Source organism: Spea bombifrons, chromosome 3 (assembly GCF_027358695.1).
Source record: "Spea bombifrons isolate aSpeBom1 chromosome 3, aSpeBom1.2.pri, whole genome shotgun sequence".
In the NCBI taxonomy this organism is placed as follows: domain Eukaryota; kingdom Metazoa; phylum Chordata; class Amphibia; order Anura; family Pelobatidae; genus Spea; species Spea bombifrons.
The window spans coordinates 99990617-100005325 of NC_071089.1; the positions used below are offsets into that span (position 1 = coordinate 99990617).

The 14709-nt window shown below is 39.5% G+C and overlaps 1 protein-coding gene and 1 long non-coding RNA gene across 2 annotated transcripts; both read left to right on the forward strand.

Annotated features, from left to right (window-relative positions):
- The first annotated feature begins 3954 nt into the window (after positions 1–3954).
- On the forward strand, positions 3955–7807 carry LOC128484100 (2-acylglycerol O-acyltransferase 1-like). Its single transcript, XM_053460420.1, has 6 exons — positions 3955–4039; positions 4506–4684; positions 5137–5341; positions 5958–6132; positions 6851–7050; positions 7333–7807. The coding sequence occupies exons 1-6, from the start codon at positions 3955–3957 to the stop codon at positions 7485–7487; spliced, it is 999 nt and encodes a 332-aa protein (XP_053316395.1). The 3' UTR covers positions 7488–7807.
- A 5006-nt stretch (positions 7808–12813) lies between these two features.
- On the forward strand, positions 12814–14477 carry LOC128484576 (uncharacterized). Its single transcript, XR_008351173.1, has 3 exons — positions 12814–12936; positions 13755–13833; positions 14333–14477. It is a non-coding gene; the product is annotated as an uncharacterized LOC128484576 (long non-coding RNA).
- The last annotated feature ends 232 nt before the right edge of the window (positions 14478–14709 follow it).

A 14709-nucleotide genomic window follows, 5' to 3' on the forward strand; every position in this document is an offset into this window, starting at 1 on the left:
ATGTCACTAGTGGTTTCAGGACACAGTCCAAGCAGACATTTGGCCACCAATCACTGCCGAAATTAGCTATAGAAATACTTTGTTGAATTTTTTTTCACCAACGCTTCTGTGTTTTTTAGAATTTTTTTGGCACAGGTTATGAGTTATGGCAGAGAAATCCAGTATGTGTTTTTTAGATTATGGAAATACCCTACATGCATAGGTTGTTTTACATTATTTTGTTTTTAACTTGCCTGGAACAAACTTTTTGATAGCTGCGTAGAGTTTTTATGTAGGTCATGTGCCATCAAAATACCCTACATTTTCATCTTGTTTTATTAAGTTGCAGCAATCCTACGGTTTTTTGTTTTTTTTATCTCAATTCAAATCTCCATTTATTCAAGGTATGCGTAAAGACAAGTTATAGTGTGTACATTAGAGGAATGAGAGACACCTCCCGCGTTTGCACAGTAAAACAACGGTCCGCTAAAACAAATCGGTAAGCATACCAGGGTCCGAAAGACTCTAGAATGAACAGTGAACAAGACCAGATACGGAGAGGAGATCAACATACTGTGATCGTGTCAGAAAATACAGTATTACAAAAATACAGCAGTATTAATAAAAAATAAACATAACTAAAACAGAATCAAAACACTCCAGGATGTCATTGCAATCCTACTGTTAAAGCAAAAGCAGAACGATATATATATATATTATTGAAAACATTTCCAATTCCCTATTTTTGTATGATACAGAGACCTGGTAGAGAGGGACAGGAAGGGCAGTGGTACCTAAGGAGTCTGTCCTAATACCTTTTTTATAGCAGACTTTTTGTGCGTTTGGTGGGGGGATTGTACAAAGAAAATGCCATTTTTGTCTTTGGATCAGAGGATGTTTCTCAAAATCTTTAGCTGGAACTGTAGAAAAGTGTAATTCTTTCCAGTTCCAAATTTATCTTAAAGTACCTATGTATTAAACACGGAAACTTGGGTCAGGTAGATCACAACTTTTGTATACCATGTTGTGGTTTTGCCTAACACTAGGTAGGGCTGTTGACATTGATCAGAAAGGTATACCCCACCACGTTTTATTGTTATTGATAATGCACTGTGGTTTTGGGAACTGTGCATCACCCTTACCTCTGACATGTACCAGCACCAAACTTTCATTGTGTATGGAGGAGAGAACATACTCTACATGTCTTCACAGAGCACTTTTGTTTTGGGTACACCAATTGGAAGATGGAAGCTTTTTAGGCTGGGGTGTCATATATATATATAAAAAAATTAAAAATTAACTCCAGGCTGGTATCGGAATTATCTACCTGGATACCAAAGGTACATACATTTCTAGTTTCCTATTTTTCCTTCTTGCTACATAACCCTGCACCCACTGATCTTTATACTTTTTTAACCTGGTCCATGCTATAAGCACATAAGCTTTCTAGACCTCAGAGGTCTTTTCGTCGCCATTTCTTCTGTAGGAGAGACCTCTGATGTCCAAACATACACCTTTCAATAGAAATCATACAACGTATGCAGTTAAGTGTCCATTTTGCTTGTGGAGCTCAGTAAGAACAATACCAAGACTTTGCTACACTTTTAATTTTATTTCAAATATTTTAAATACACGATGGATACTTAACATAGACACAACTGTACAATGGAACTGACAACATGTTGATATTGTTTTAAAGATACAACACCTGGCTTCTTCAAAATATACATAAATAAAAATTAATTAATTCAATCTGAAACCCGTTATGAGCGATGTATTCCTGGTTTTCATCACATTGGTTACAAGAAACAAAAACTGTCTGCGCTTCTTACCCTAATAAAGTTGGCAACGAATATATAAACATAATATAAATGAGAGGTTTTGGTTATATGAATTGGCCAAAGCATAATTAAGCTCACCCGCCACGTCAAGGCACACTCTCAATAGGGTGAGAACCTACTCTCACCTCCTACATAGTGGGCACACAAAGCAGTTTATACTGCTACCAAAACCTTATTAATGTGTTGGGGGAGGTGCAATTAAACCTCCTCCCTATTAACCCCTGGACAGCAAGCTGCAACCAGACTGATGAGGAGCCAACAACCTCAAATATGTGCAAACAGGGAAAAGAAAAAATGTCGGTGCGCTAAGCTAGTCACAGGCTCAAATAATACAAATGTGTAATACGAGGCCTACCAAACAGGTGTAAGCATGCTGCAAGAAACAGTGTATTGGCTGCACAATGTATACAAGAAACAAAAACTGTCTGCGCTTCTTACCCTAATAAAGTTGGCAACGAATATATAAACATAATATAAATGAGAGGTTTTGGTTATATGAATTGGCCAAAGCATAATTAAGCTCACCCGCCACGTCAAGGCACACTCTCAATAGGGTGAGAACCTACTCTCACCTCCTTTCTTGTATACATTGTGCAGCCAATACACTGTTTCTTGCAGCATGCTTACACCTGTTTGGTAGGCCTCGTATTACACATTTGTATTATTTGAGCCTGTGACTAGCTTAGCGCACCGACATTTTTTCTTTTCCCTGTTTGCACATATTTGAGGTTGTTGGCTCCTCATCAGTCTGGTTGCAGCTTGCTGTCCAGGGGTTAATAGGGAGGAGGTTTAATTGCACCTCCCCCAACACATTAATAAGGTTTTGGTAGCAGTATAAACTGCTTTGTGTGCCCACTATGTAGGAGGTGAGAGTAGGTTCTCACCCTATTGAGAGTGTGCCTTGACGTGGCGGGTGAGCTTAATTATGCTTTGGCCAATTCATATAACCAAAACCTCTCATTTATATTATGTTTATATATTCGTTGCCAACTTTATTAGGGTAAGAAGCGCAGACAGTTTTTGTTTCTTGTATACATTGTGCAGCCAATACACTGTTTCTTGCAGCATGCTTACACCTGTTTGGTAGGCCTCGTATTACACATTTGTATTATTTGAGCCTGTGACTAGCTTAGCGCACCGACATTTTTTCTTTTCTTTTCTTTTCTTTTCATCACATTGGTTACAGATCTTCAATTTTATCTGGCAAGTGGGTCCAATACAAAAGCCCGACAAATGGAGATATTATTATATTGTGGAGCCTTGAACAAGTTTTCTAGTGTGAACTCTTAATTCAACTCTTTCTTATTCATTTATTGAATATCAATGCACTTATTTCACTTTTTTCAATTGTTTTTTCTCTCTCTAATTAATGATATAATTCATTATGTTTAAACAGTTTGGTGGTTTCATGGGAACGTGAAAGTGGCCATACCAAGTCAGGACTCTAGGAATGATTCTTAGAATCATGTTGATGCATTGTCATCTTTAAAGAGTTTCTTCTGAATCACTGTCATCGGGAAGGTTCATACAGGTTATCAGAGAAATATAGAGAAGAGCATCTCTGGATAGCTTCACCTTACTGATGGGAATCTCCGAGCGTGGTTTCTCCTTCTCTAAAATACGATTGTTGGTAATATAATTCACAGTACAGTATTAACCCCTTCATTGAATAAGATTATTTGGTATCCTTAAGACCTGTACTGACATTTTGCTTTTCTTCTCACAAGTTGTCTCGTCCTAATGTATTGTACCTAGACTATATAGTAAGCCTCTGTCTTTTCATGCCATATATAATATATAACAATATGTATAAGAAAAAAATTGGAAAAAATATTTTTTTACAAGGAAAAAAAACTGGGGAAAATGAACCTAATATATATTAATTTTTATTCCATACAATAGTAAATGGCCCCAGGGTACTTCACTAGGGCCACTTTTCATGCAGCCGTTTTGCCACTGAAGGAAAAACACGTTTTTTGCACACCGTGTGTAAGGTACATGCAAACCCAGACAGACAACACATACGTATACCTACATGCTGTGATGCCCTGACATACACACAAATCCATTCTGACACACATACAGATACACATGACACGTTTCTGTCTGGATTTGTGTGCCTGGGTATGTTAGCATGTGGGCTAACATTTTTACTATAGACAGAAAGACACAAGCAATTCACTTACCCCGTCTTACCTTCCATGTAGTTCGCTGCCGCGGTACTCCAGCAACACGATTTTAGGTGACCCTCCTCAACCAGGCCTTCTTCTTGACAATAGGGCCATAAAGAAGTAAGTCTGTGACTCACGACTTACCTCTTTATCGCTACTTGTGGAGCATGCTGTCTGCTTTCTTGGGGAGAGGGGGTAGCGCCAATTGCCCCATTGCCTCCTCTGGATCCACCAATGCTTGGGGCAGCAAATTGCAGCCCTTCCCCCGTCAAAGTGCCGCCTGGGTCCCATGTAAGGGCTGGCTCTGCCACTTCTGATAAATCAACCATTAAATTGGTTTGAAGTGTGTGCTCCTCAGAAATTCTCTCTAAATCTGAGCACCCACAGAGGTTTCACTCAGTCTCTTGTATTTCATACAAGAAATGCGAAGAGCTTTGGGGGAGACACAAGTCCTTAGCAGCCCTCCCCCGCTGACGTTGCCCTTGTTGAATATCCTTTGTATGTCATTCCGCAGGACAGTGCTGTGTGGGGATTTTCCTCTTGCTGGTCCTTGCAAGATTATGGCTTTTGATAGCTCTGTATGTTCTTTGGCTCTACCTTGACTGGGAGACTCCCCAGACTGGAGGACAGAGATGCCAGTGGGTGCGAAACTGGACTGTGTGGAGGTTTTTTAAGGATTATTTCCCAATTAAGGTAAGGGTAGCTGGTATAATTGTGTGATCCTAAAATATGTTCTAGTTGTGGAAAACCATATGATGTCAACAGTCCTATAGGGGTAGCACTACTGTCACCCGGTCAAGCTCCGGGTCACATGGTTATTTGCCCTTACCTCCTTCAACAAACCAAGGTATAACCTCCCAAGTGTCCATATGTAGGAGAAATAGACCCTCCATTAGGCCTAAGTCCCCTCTTTCTTCCCTTAATGCCCCTCTAAAGACTAGGGAAGGAAGGAGGAAAGGGGGGGAATTGCTTCGCTGATCTTTGGGAGAAAACGGATCTGATTGAACCTTACACATTAAATGTTTATATGTATAAATCTAAAATAAATACAATAACTGTGTATATAATAGGACTATAACAGAATGTTATTAATATCTGATTACCCCTTTTCTCAGAGCAGAGCACTAAACTACTTTTCCCCCCAGCTTGTGAAAAGTGCGGATTTGGACCCACAGCACAATTATCTGATGGGGTTCCATCCTCACGGAGTCCTGGTCGCCGGTGCCTTTGCGAACTTCTGCACGAACTACACAGGCTTCGCAGAGCTCTTCCCAGGCCTGACGCCCTACCTGCACATCCTTCCCTTCTGGTTCCGTTGTCCTTTCTTTCGAGAGTATATCATGAGCGTAGGTAAGAGATCGGGATTCTCCAGAAACGCCATACCTCACTCGAAACAACACGACTCTTTTCATCATGGTTTCCAACATGTGACCTTGTAAAACATGAAATGTACAACAGGATAGTTTATTTGGATTTCACGTTAATAGAGGTTTAACATTTTATTTTTGTTATGCTAATTATTGTTATAATCTTAAAAGCTTCCAATTTACTGCAGACATTCATTGAAAAAATCCTCTTATGTCCTTGATTTAAAAAATATAGGAGGCGCTCTTTTCCTTTGAACGGTTTGAGATGCATCCAGGTATCGATCACATTGCTGTGTGCGTGCCTCTTTATCTGTAAGGCTCAGTCGGCTTAACACAGTTCATTAATAGGTACTTTTTATATTTCCAAATTGAGTTAGCGTGAGAGCATTTGTGAGAGCTTGTGGCTTGAGGAAGCTCTACCTGTTTTGATATTATTCTACCATAGTGGACATGGACTGGTTTACGTCAGTAAATTAAAAAAAGCTACGTATATTTCATTAATAAGGATTGTAACAATAGATGTTGTTGTGTATTGATCTGGAACACACTGCACAATCTCCATATAACACCGTATGTAAATCCTGTATATTGATTCATAGGATTGGTTTCTGCCTCTAAGAAGAGCGTCAATCATGTATTAACCAAAGAGAATGGAGGCAATGCTGCTATCATAGTGATCGGGGGAGCCGAGGAGGCTCTGGACGCACACCCTGGAAACCTAACACTCCACATCTTGAAGAGGAAAGGATTCATCAAAGTAGCCATGAAGCGGGGGTATGTTTCCCTAACAAATGTATTTCCATTTTTCTATACAATGGGAGTAATTCATTAAGACGACGCATTAGCACTTCCATGTAACAATATAAAAAAAACTGAATTACCAAACACTTTGTAACTTTGTATAAGTCCATGAATGTGATACCTTTTACTACTTATGTAGCAGTATGTATATTTATGTGTGTGTGTGTGTATGTATATATTTGTGTGTGTGTGTGTATATATATATATAAATATAATGTGTATGTGTGTATATATATATATATATATATATATATATATATATATATATATATATATATACACACACATTTGTGGGAGAAAACACCATTTTTTATTGCCAATTTCCGAAAACTTTATCACCCCTTTTCTGCAACTTTTATTTTGGAGAACTATGGAAGGTGAATGCAATTTTGAACTTAAAAAAAAATGTATTACCCGGATGATACAGGATTTTTTTTTTCTCAGATCTGGCCAGGAAGAGTATAGTATGTGTCTCGATAATTGGGGTATTTTTTGCCTCTTTTATATACTGCACAGTTAGTCTTTAGTAAAATAAAATAGTTGTGGTCACACTGTAATCATCCTACTATTTATTTATGAGATGTTGCCTCCAGGCTGGACAGATCCCATCTGAGTGCTAGCTCCCCAACAGAATGAAATAAGTAGGGGTTCTCAACTGACCTGTAATCCTGTTTAATCTGTCTCTTCGCAGCGCTCATCTGGTACCAGTGTTCTCGTTTGGGGAGAACGAGCTCTTCCACCAAGTGCCTAACCCAAAAGGCTCCCTGCTGCGATCGGTCCAGGAGAAGTTGCAGAAAATCATGGGATTTTCTATGCCGCTGTTTCATGCCCGCGGGATCTTCCAGTACAGCTTCGGCTTAATGCCATACCGGAAGCCCATTCACACTGTGGGTATGTAATTTAAGACCTGATATTTAAGTTAAACGAATTATCAGGGTTTTTTGATTAATTTATTATGGTTTGAAACTAGGTGCGGGTTAATTATCAGCATAATGAGTCTGATGATGATTATATATGATTAAAAAGATTTTAAATAATATTTTGTTGTATTGAAGTGAAATAGTGATCTGTGTAATTTAACAAGAAAGTAGTCATAAAGGCTAGTTCCTGTGAAATAATTGGAGAAAGTGTAAATTACCTTCTACGTAGCTCACATTTTGTTGTGTTTCACAGTTGGCAGACCGATCCCAGTGGCCCAAACGTCAAACCCAACACAAGAGGAAATTGAGTCACTCCATCAAAAGTACCTTAACGCGCTTCAAGAGCTCTTTGAAGAGAACAAGGGGAAATATGGAATCCCTGAACACAAGTCCCTCATTTTCACGTGACCCCAGATGTAGTTCCTAGCAGCACCACTAGATGGAAGCACCTGATTGAATCCGCAATCTGCCCTTGGCACCCTAGCACCCGGTCAAATCAGTTTGTGACCTTATTTTTTGAAAGAGGCTTTTGTTTGCCTTCTTATGTATGTGAATTCTGTCTCATCATGGCTTTCTTTAAAGCAGAAGATAATCATCACTTAACATCTGTCATAGTATATAGGTTAATGCTTTATTTTTTTCCTTTAGCCTATTTACTTTTGAAATGTTTCATCTAATATATAATATACAGCAAATGTAAATGCCAAAATATTTCTATAATATATAAAGTCTCATTAATATTAATCATCAATAAATAGTCAATATTTAAATTAATATCACAAAAACATAATTCTTAGGATGTTACCAGGTCATATTCTCTTTGTACTCCGGACTGACAGACTTGTTTATAAATATGTGTGATGGTCCTTGCACATTAGCCATTTTGAGACCCAAGAGCTGTTGTATATGAATCTTCTATCTCAAATTAAGGACTGGCTTGGGAGCACGTGGCATGTACTAGGAAACAAATATGACCTTGAATGCCAATAACAGTACAGTTTAACCTTTATTTATATGCAACAGTGTGAGACAATCATGGCATTTGAACTGGTTGCTATCATGATAACTATGCATCATTCTACATATTGCACCCGCATGTAATCACGTACTGTTATTGCTCAGAGCCTATTCTAAAAGCATCCTGCACTCAAAAGGTTAAACACTGGTAAATCAAGGTCATAACTATATAAAATGGTGTCCTATATGGCAGGGCTCCTCGACCCTCACCTCAACGCACACCTAACAGTCCAGGATTTAGGTATTACTCAGGTGTGTCTAAGGTGTTTCTCCATTAAATAAACCAAAACACCTTAAATACACCTGAGTAATACCTAAATCCCGGACTGTTAGGTGTGCGTTGTGGGGCGCTGCTATATACTGATTCCCTGTATAAAGAGGTGTCTGTCAAATGCTTACCTGGGAACTGTTTGGCTCTGGCTACCCGGAGCCTTCCCTTACGGGACGCGGCCAGGACATGGCGGGAAACGCTTCCGTATAAAGGGGAAATGGGCTGGGAGCGGGGCCATGGGGTGCGTTCCCAGGTATAGTTAAACGGTATACCGTGTTTAGTAATTGTAATGGCATTCGTTTTGGGAAGTTGTATTTAGATGGAGGATGTAGTTTTTTTTTGTTTGTTTGTTTTGTTTTTCTTCACTCCTGTCCAGTTTGTTACAGGACACCTAACATTTACAGACCAAGTCTGCCAAGCTCAGGAAGGCAACCCTATTTATACGGATATAAATATATATTTTTATGTAAAAATCTATATTTTGGTGAACAGTTTATATATTGTCGTGTGTTATTTGCCTCTGTATATTAAACACTGCATACTAAGTGGGCTGTATAATCAATGGGGGGGGATGTGTGTCATGCATTATACAATAAATGTTTATTGTATACTGTTTATTAAATGTTTATTAATTCCTGGTCATTATTGTTGTTGATACCGCTTTGTCTAATTGCGGAATGCAATTAAAACGCACCAAATTTACGGAGAGGGTGGTAGGAGGAACAGCTTCCCACCAGAAGAGACGTTAATACAGAAAGCTTTTAAACACGCATGGAAGAGACATATGGCTATCCTGAATCCAAGGTGAGATTAAAGACCAATTCTTCAAAGCAAGTGGGCAGATTAGATGGGTGGAATGGTTCTTATCTGATGTCAAAATGTTTTTTATGTTAAAAGGGTTCTGGTAGTGGAAAAAATATAATAAAATCAGCAGCTCGGGGGGACATTTGAATGAGTGGGTATGTAAAGGGTCAGCAGAAGGACACCGGTATCTGTTAAAAGGCATGTGGAAGTCTGAGGTGCATGTAGGACATTTAGGAAAATGTCCGTGATGAAGTCGGTGCTTTCCACAGGATTATCAGAAGTGTTATCACTATACAACCCCGACACAGAACTTAGAATGGGAACAACCTGCCCTCCATACCTACAAACACGTTCTGCATAAATGTTCTACAGCAGTAAAGCCATAAAATGAATCGAAGAAGGTGCTGGTCTGGGTGTGTGGATAGTGTGCTGCCATTCAGGAAATAGTTTAATACAACAACATTTACATTTGCACCGATACAGTCAGATGACAAAGGCAAGGCTTAGTTTTTTATTCCTCAAAAAAATATATAAATATGAATGTGCTTTTAAAAAACGGCCTTCTTGTTATATATATATATATATATATATATATATATATATATATATATATACCGTATATATATATATATATGTACATTAAATAAGATAAATTAGGGAAATAGCTCTGGCCCTGTAGCGTAAGGGGGTTAACATATTTTTGTTAATAGGGGACATACTAAAACGAATGACAAAATGGAATGCCCATAGACTTTAATGGGGAGGAATGCCCATAGACTATAATGGGGAGGAATGCCCATAGACTTTAATGGGGAGGAATGCCCATAGACTATAATGGGGAGGAATGCCCATAGACTTTAATGGGGAGGAATGCTCATAGACTTTAATGGGGAGGAATGCCCATAGACTATAATGGGGAGGAATGCCCATAGACTATAATGGGGAGGAATGCCCATAGACTATAATGGGGAGGAATGCCCATAGACTTTAATGGGGAGGAATGCCCATAGACTATAATGGGGAGGAATGCCCATAGACTACAATGGGGAGGAATGCCCATAGACTATAATGGAAGGTAAAAGAATAATTGATTTTGAATTTAAAACATATCATTTAGATCTTTGGCACACATTCTCCCCTAGCACAGACACAGGATCTAAAACTCAGATTATGTGGGATTATAACTACTTTCTATGGAATGACAGGTGAATGACAGTTTTGAGTGAATGCCCATAGGATATAATGGGAGAAAAATTAAACTTGTTTTTTAGAGAAAACCATCTTAAATATCATATAGAACTTTGTCATGTATACTCCCCTAGTACAGTTATAGGTTCTAAACCTCATATTAAGTGGAATTATAGCTGTGTTCTATGGAATTACAGGTGAATGACAGTATTGATGGAATGCCCATAGGATAATGTTATCTCTATGTTTAATGCTGTGACGGAAGCCTCCATCACTGGGACCACTGGAGAAGCCTGACTGCCAGCCTCCTCCCTATTGACTATGGGCCCTGGGTTTGTAAAGGCTTCTGTGGCTACCCCCAGCAGTATCATCTCATCACTTGCTGAGGGGATTATCTCCAGCAGACAGCCAGGATCTGCAACCAGGGAGTGACTGCCATTGTTTCAGTTTAATGTTGTATAAATCAGTCTCCCCCCCATTGTATTGTTAATCTCGCTACTGCCCCTGTTGTCTCTGGGAGGCAGATTAAGGGGGGCGGTTTGTGTCCCAATATCTTATTTTATGTAAATGTGTGTTTTGATGGATATATCCAGCCCTGTGTGTCCAAAATAAATCAGTCTTCGTTTGGTTTTACCCTACACTGAGTCTCGGCTAGTGACTGGGGAACTGGGGAAAGTGTTGTCCCAGGCTAAGGGAGCACAAGACAGCGGAGGTAGTCGGTCGGACTAGCCAGCCCCGTGACATTGGTGGCAAGCGGCGGGATTGCTTCTTAGTCTGAGGGACACTTACTTTCTACCGGGATTAACCGACAGGACGACAGACTTCGGTCGCCTTGACGAACACATGGATGTGGTATCAGAATTCCAGGGGCTGCTGCGGGTCATCCTCTCCTGCTACACCACTACTCTGCCTACAGAACAATACCAGAATCTGAGGCATCTGGTTCGACGGTCACTATGGCAGAGGGCTGTTATATGCCGGGGTCAGTGTCTTCCAAGCTCCGAACAAAAGATTAGAGACCAGCGGGAACTACGGATGTCATTCCCTTAGTGCAGAGAATTACATCACATGCCGTTTCCAGTATCTTAAATTCTATTAAGGTTTGGGGACCAGGGCATTTTTATTTTTGTAACGGTTATAAGTTGCACCTGCAACCTGTAGCTTTCCTATCAACTGCTCGCAAAAATATATTTCTTTCCCCAGGTAACTAGAGTTAATAAATAATAGTTCCTTTTTTACACTTGAAGTATAACATTGCATAGCCTATATTGGTGTTAATACAGGTATTTTATTTTTGTATCTCTCATGTGGTACATAGTTGGAATTAAAATTAATACTACTAAAATAGACTGTCCCAAACATGACATGACGGAATGGAAATGTAGGTGTATTTTGGCTTTTATGAAATGTTTTGTACATCTTGCTATAAACTTGTGCACCGAAAAATGCACCTGCCCCTTAAGCCCGCCGCAACTGCGACCGGGTCCGCCACTCAAAGGGGCCGGGAAGCCCCCGCCAGGGCCGGCCTTACAGGTGTGCATCCGCACAGGGTTTAAATTAAAACATCGGGAGGGGGGGGTTACTTTATTTAACATCCTTCATGTTAAATAAAGTTTTTTTCTTAAGAGGATGTTAAATAAAGTTAAAACAAAAAAAACCGGTGTTTTAATTTAAGTCCCGGGTCGCTCGTGAAGTTTTCAGCGACCGCTTGGCGCCCTTCACTCTCCGAGACTCCGTCGGGGTGCCAGCGTTTCATGCTGAGCGCTGGAATTATGCCACACCGCGGCAGAGCGGGAAGATGGCTCCCATCGCAGGACTCCGGCAACAAGGTAAGTAAGGATAGGGAGAGGGGGGTAGATAGTGAAAAGGGGCAGAGGGGGGACGGCAGTGAGAAGGGGCAGAGGTGGTAGATAGTGAGAAGGGGCAGAGGGGGGAGATTTTTTTCCTTTCTTTTTTTGGGGGATGGGGGGCGCCAGAGGAGTAGTCCGCACAGGGCGCCAGAACACTTAAGGCCGGCTCTGTCTCTGTGTGTAGTGCTATGTCCGTGTTGCTTATATTTTAAAATATAGGTTTATTATGGGAATATGCCTTTAAAATAATTTTATTTAAATTTTAAAAAAAAGTACTTTAAGATATATAAAATATAAATATGTAAAAGTCAAACGATTAAGTGAAATAAAAAGTCTTTCCTCAACGCGTTTCGGCTTTAATGGCTTCCTCAGGAAAAAAGTATTTGATCGATTCTTCCACTCTTTTTATGTGTGTTAATTCGTTGTATTTTCTTCTATATACGCTAGATGGCGGTGTAACGTTGTTTCCCAGAACATGAGGACGTGTTGTACGCACATGTACACTAGGTGGCGCTGTTACGTCATTCCACAATACGTGAGGACGTATTGGAGGCTGGATGTGCGTACTGCCGTCATTCTGTTTATACGCGTCCCCATAGAAACGGCGTCTCCTTCTCCGTAGGGATGTCTCTTTTCTTGGTGTTGCATCAGGTCCCAGTGTCCTGCTGTGCTGTGCAGTGCAGATGTTAAGAAATGACATTTGAAGACGGATTAACATGAACGCTAAGTATAAACGCTATAGGATGTAAACGTTTAAGGATGTGATTGCATTAAACGTGGATATATGAACTATAACTAAACATACTATGGGTTTTGTTCATACATAAATGTCTATATGAATCCACAGAAAAGAGAGCAATAAGGGTGGAAAAGTGCCAAACAATAATACAAAATACGAAATATTGGAATTGTGTATAGTAAAAAGTAATATTGAAGAACCCATGAATGAATAAGTAGTCTGTGTCTATTTATTTCAAATGGGGGTTAGGATCCCTTAGGTGAAAGCGTGAATATCCAAGTTTATGTTCAAGCCTCCTTTTTTTATATGTTCCTAATTTAAAGATCCACTTAGTTTCCTTTCTTGAAATGTTTTCTGCACTATTCCCTCCTCTCCAATTTGGGGGTACAATGTCTATTCCCATGATTCAAAATTGATTAATTGAGAAAACAGGACATGAATTACAGTATCGCGGGACACCGTGTTTAATGCTTGAATTCATAATGTTCCCAAGATGTTCCTAAATTCTTCCTTTAAGTGGTCTGGTTGTTCTTCCCCCATACTGTGCACCACATGGACATTGTAATAAATAAATTACAGATTTGGTGGTGCAGGTGATGAATTTCTTAATTTCGTATGTAGTCCCTGTCCTATTACTGATAAAACTGTTTGTTTTCCTTGGTAGGTAGGTGCACAACTTGCACCTACCGCATGGGCAAAAAACAATGGGTTTCTTGCCCAGAAAGGTATTAAAATTAATTTCTGTTTTCTTTGTTGGGAGGAAAATGTTTTTCAAATTATTTGTTTTTTTTTGTATATGATTTGAGGTTTTTCCGGTAAGAGGGGACCTAAAATGTCATCGCTCTTCAGGACATGCCAGTGTTTCCGCAATATCTTTTTAATGTGGTGAGCCTTAGTATTATATTCCTTAATGAATGAAAAACTGAAACCTTTCTTGTTCATATTATGTTCGGGCTTTCCTTTTAGTAGATGAGATCTGTCCATTTGTTCCACTTTCTGTTGACTTCTCGCTAATAACTCTATTGGATAGTGTTTCTCGCTAAATTTACTTTTAATATCTGTGGTGTGTTTAATAAAGTCCTGGTCCCGTGTACAGTTCGTCCTTATTCTCATCATCTGCCCGTGGGGATGTTATCTAACCATGCTGGGTGATGACAGCTTGTGTAATCAATGAAACCATTGGCATCGGTAGCATTTTTATAATTTCTGGAGCATTGCCTTCTGTGAATAGTTCCACATCCAAGAATTCAACACTTTGCTTTAGTATGTTGAAAGTACATTTTAGGTTGTATTGGTTCTGGTTGATGTATTCTATAAATTGATGTAATTTATCCAGTGTTCCCCTCCATATAATTAACACATCATCGATATATCTCTTCCACAGCACCAGGTCTGCTTCAAATGGATTGTTGTGCCATATCTGTTCTGCTTCCCATTCGGCTACGAAAAGGTTGGCGTAACTCGGCACGAACCTGGCACCCATGGCTGTCCCACATAGATGACGGTAAAACTGGTGTTCAAACAAGAAATAGTTTTATTTCAAAATAAAATCGATACATTCCAAAATGAAATCCTTCCGATGTGTTGCATGTTATCTCCATGTTTAATGCTATCTCAATGAGTAGTGTTATGTCCATGTTTAATGCTATGTCCATATTTAATGTTATCTCTATGTGTAATGTGTGACAGTGTAAACCCCAGGGAGATGCTTAGTGTGGCATTTGGGTACAGGTGCTATCCAGATCGTAAATATGGGTCCCT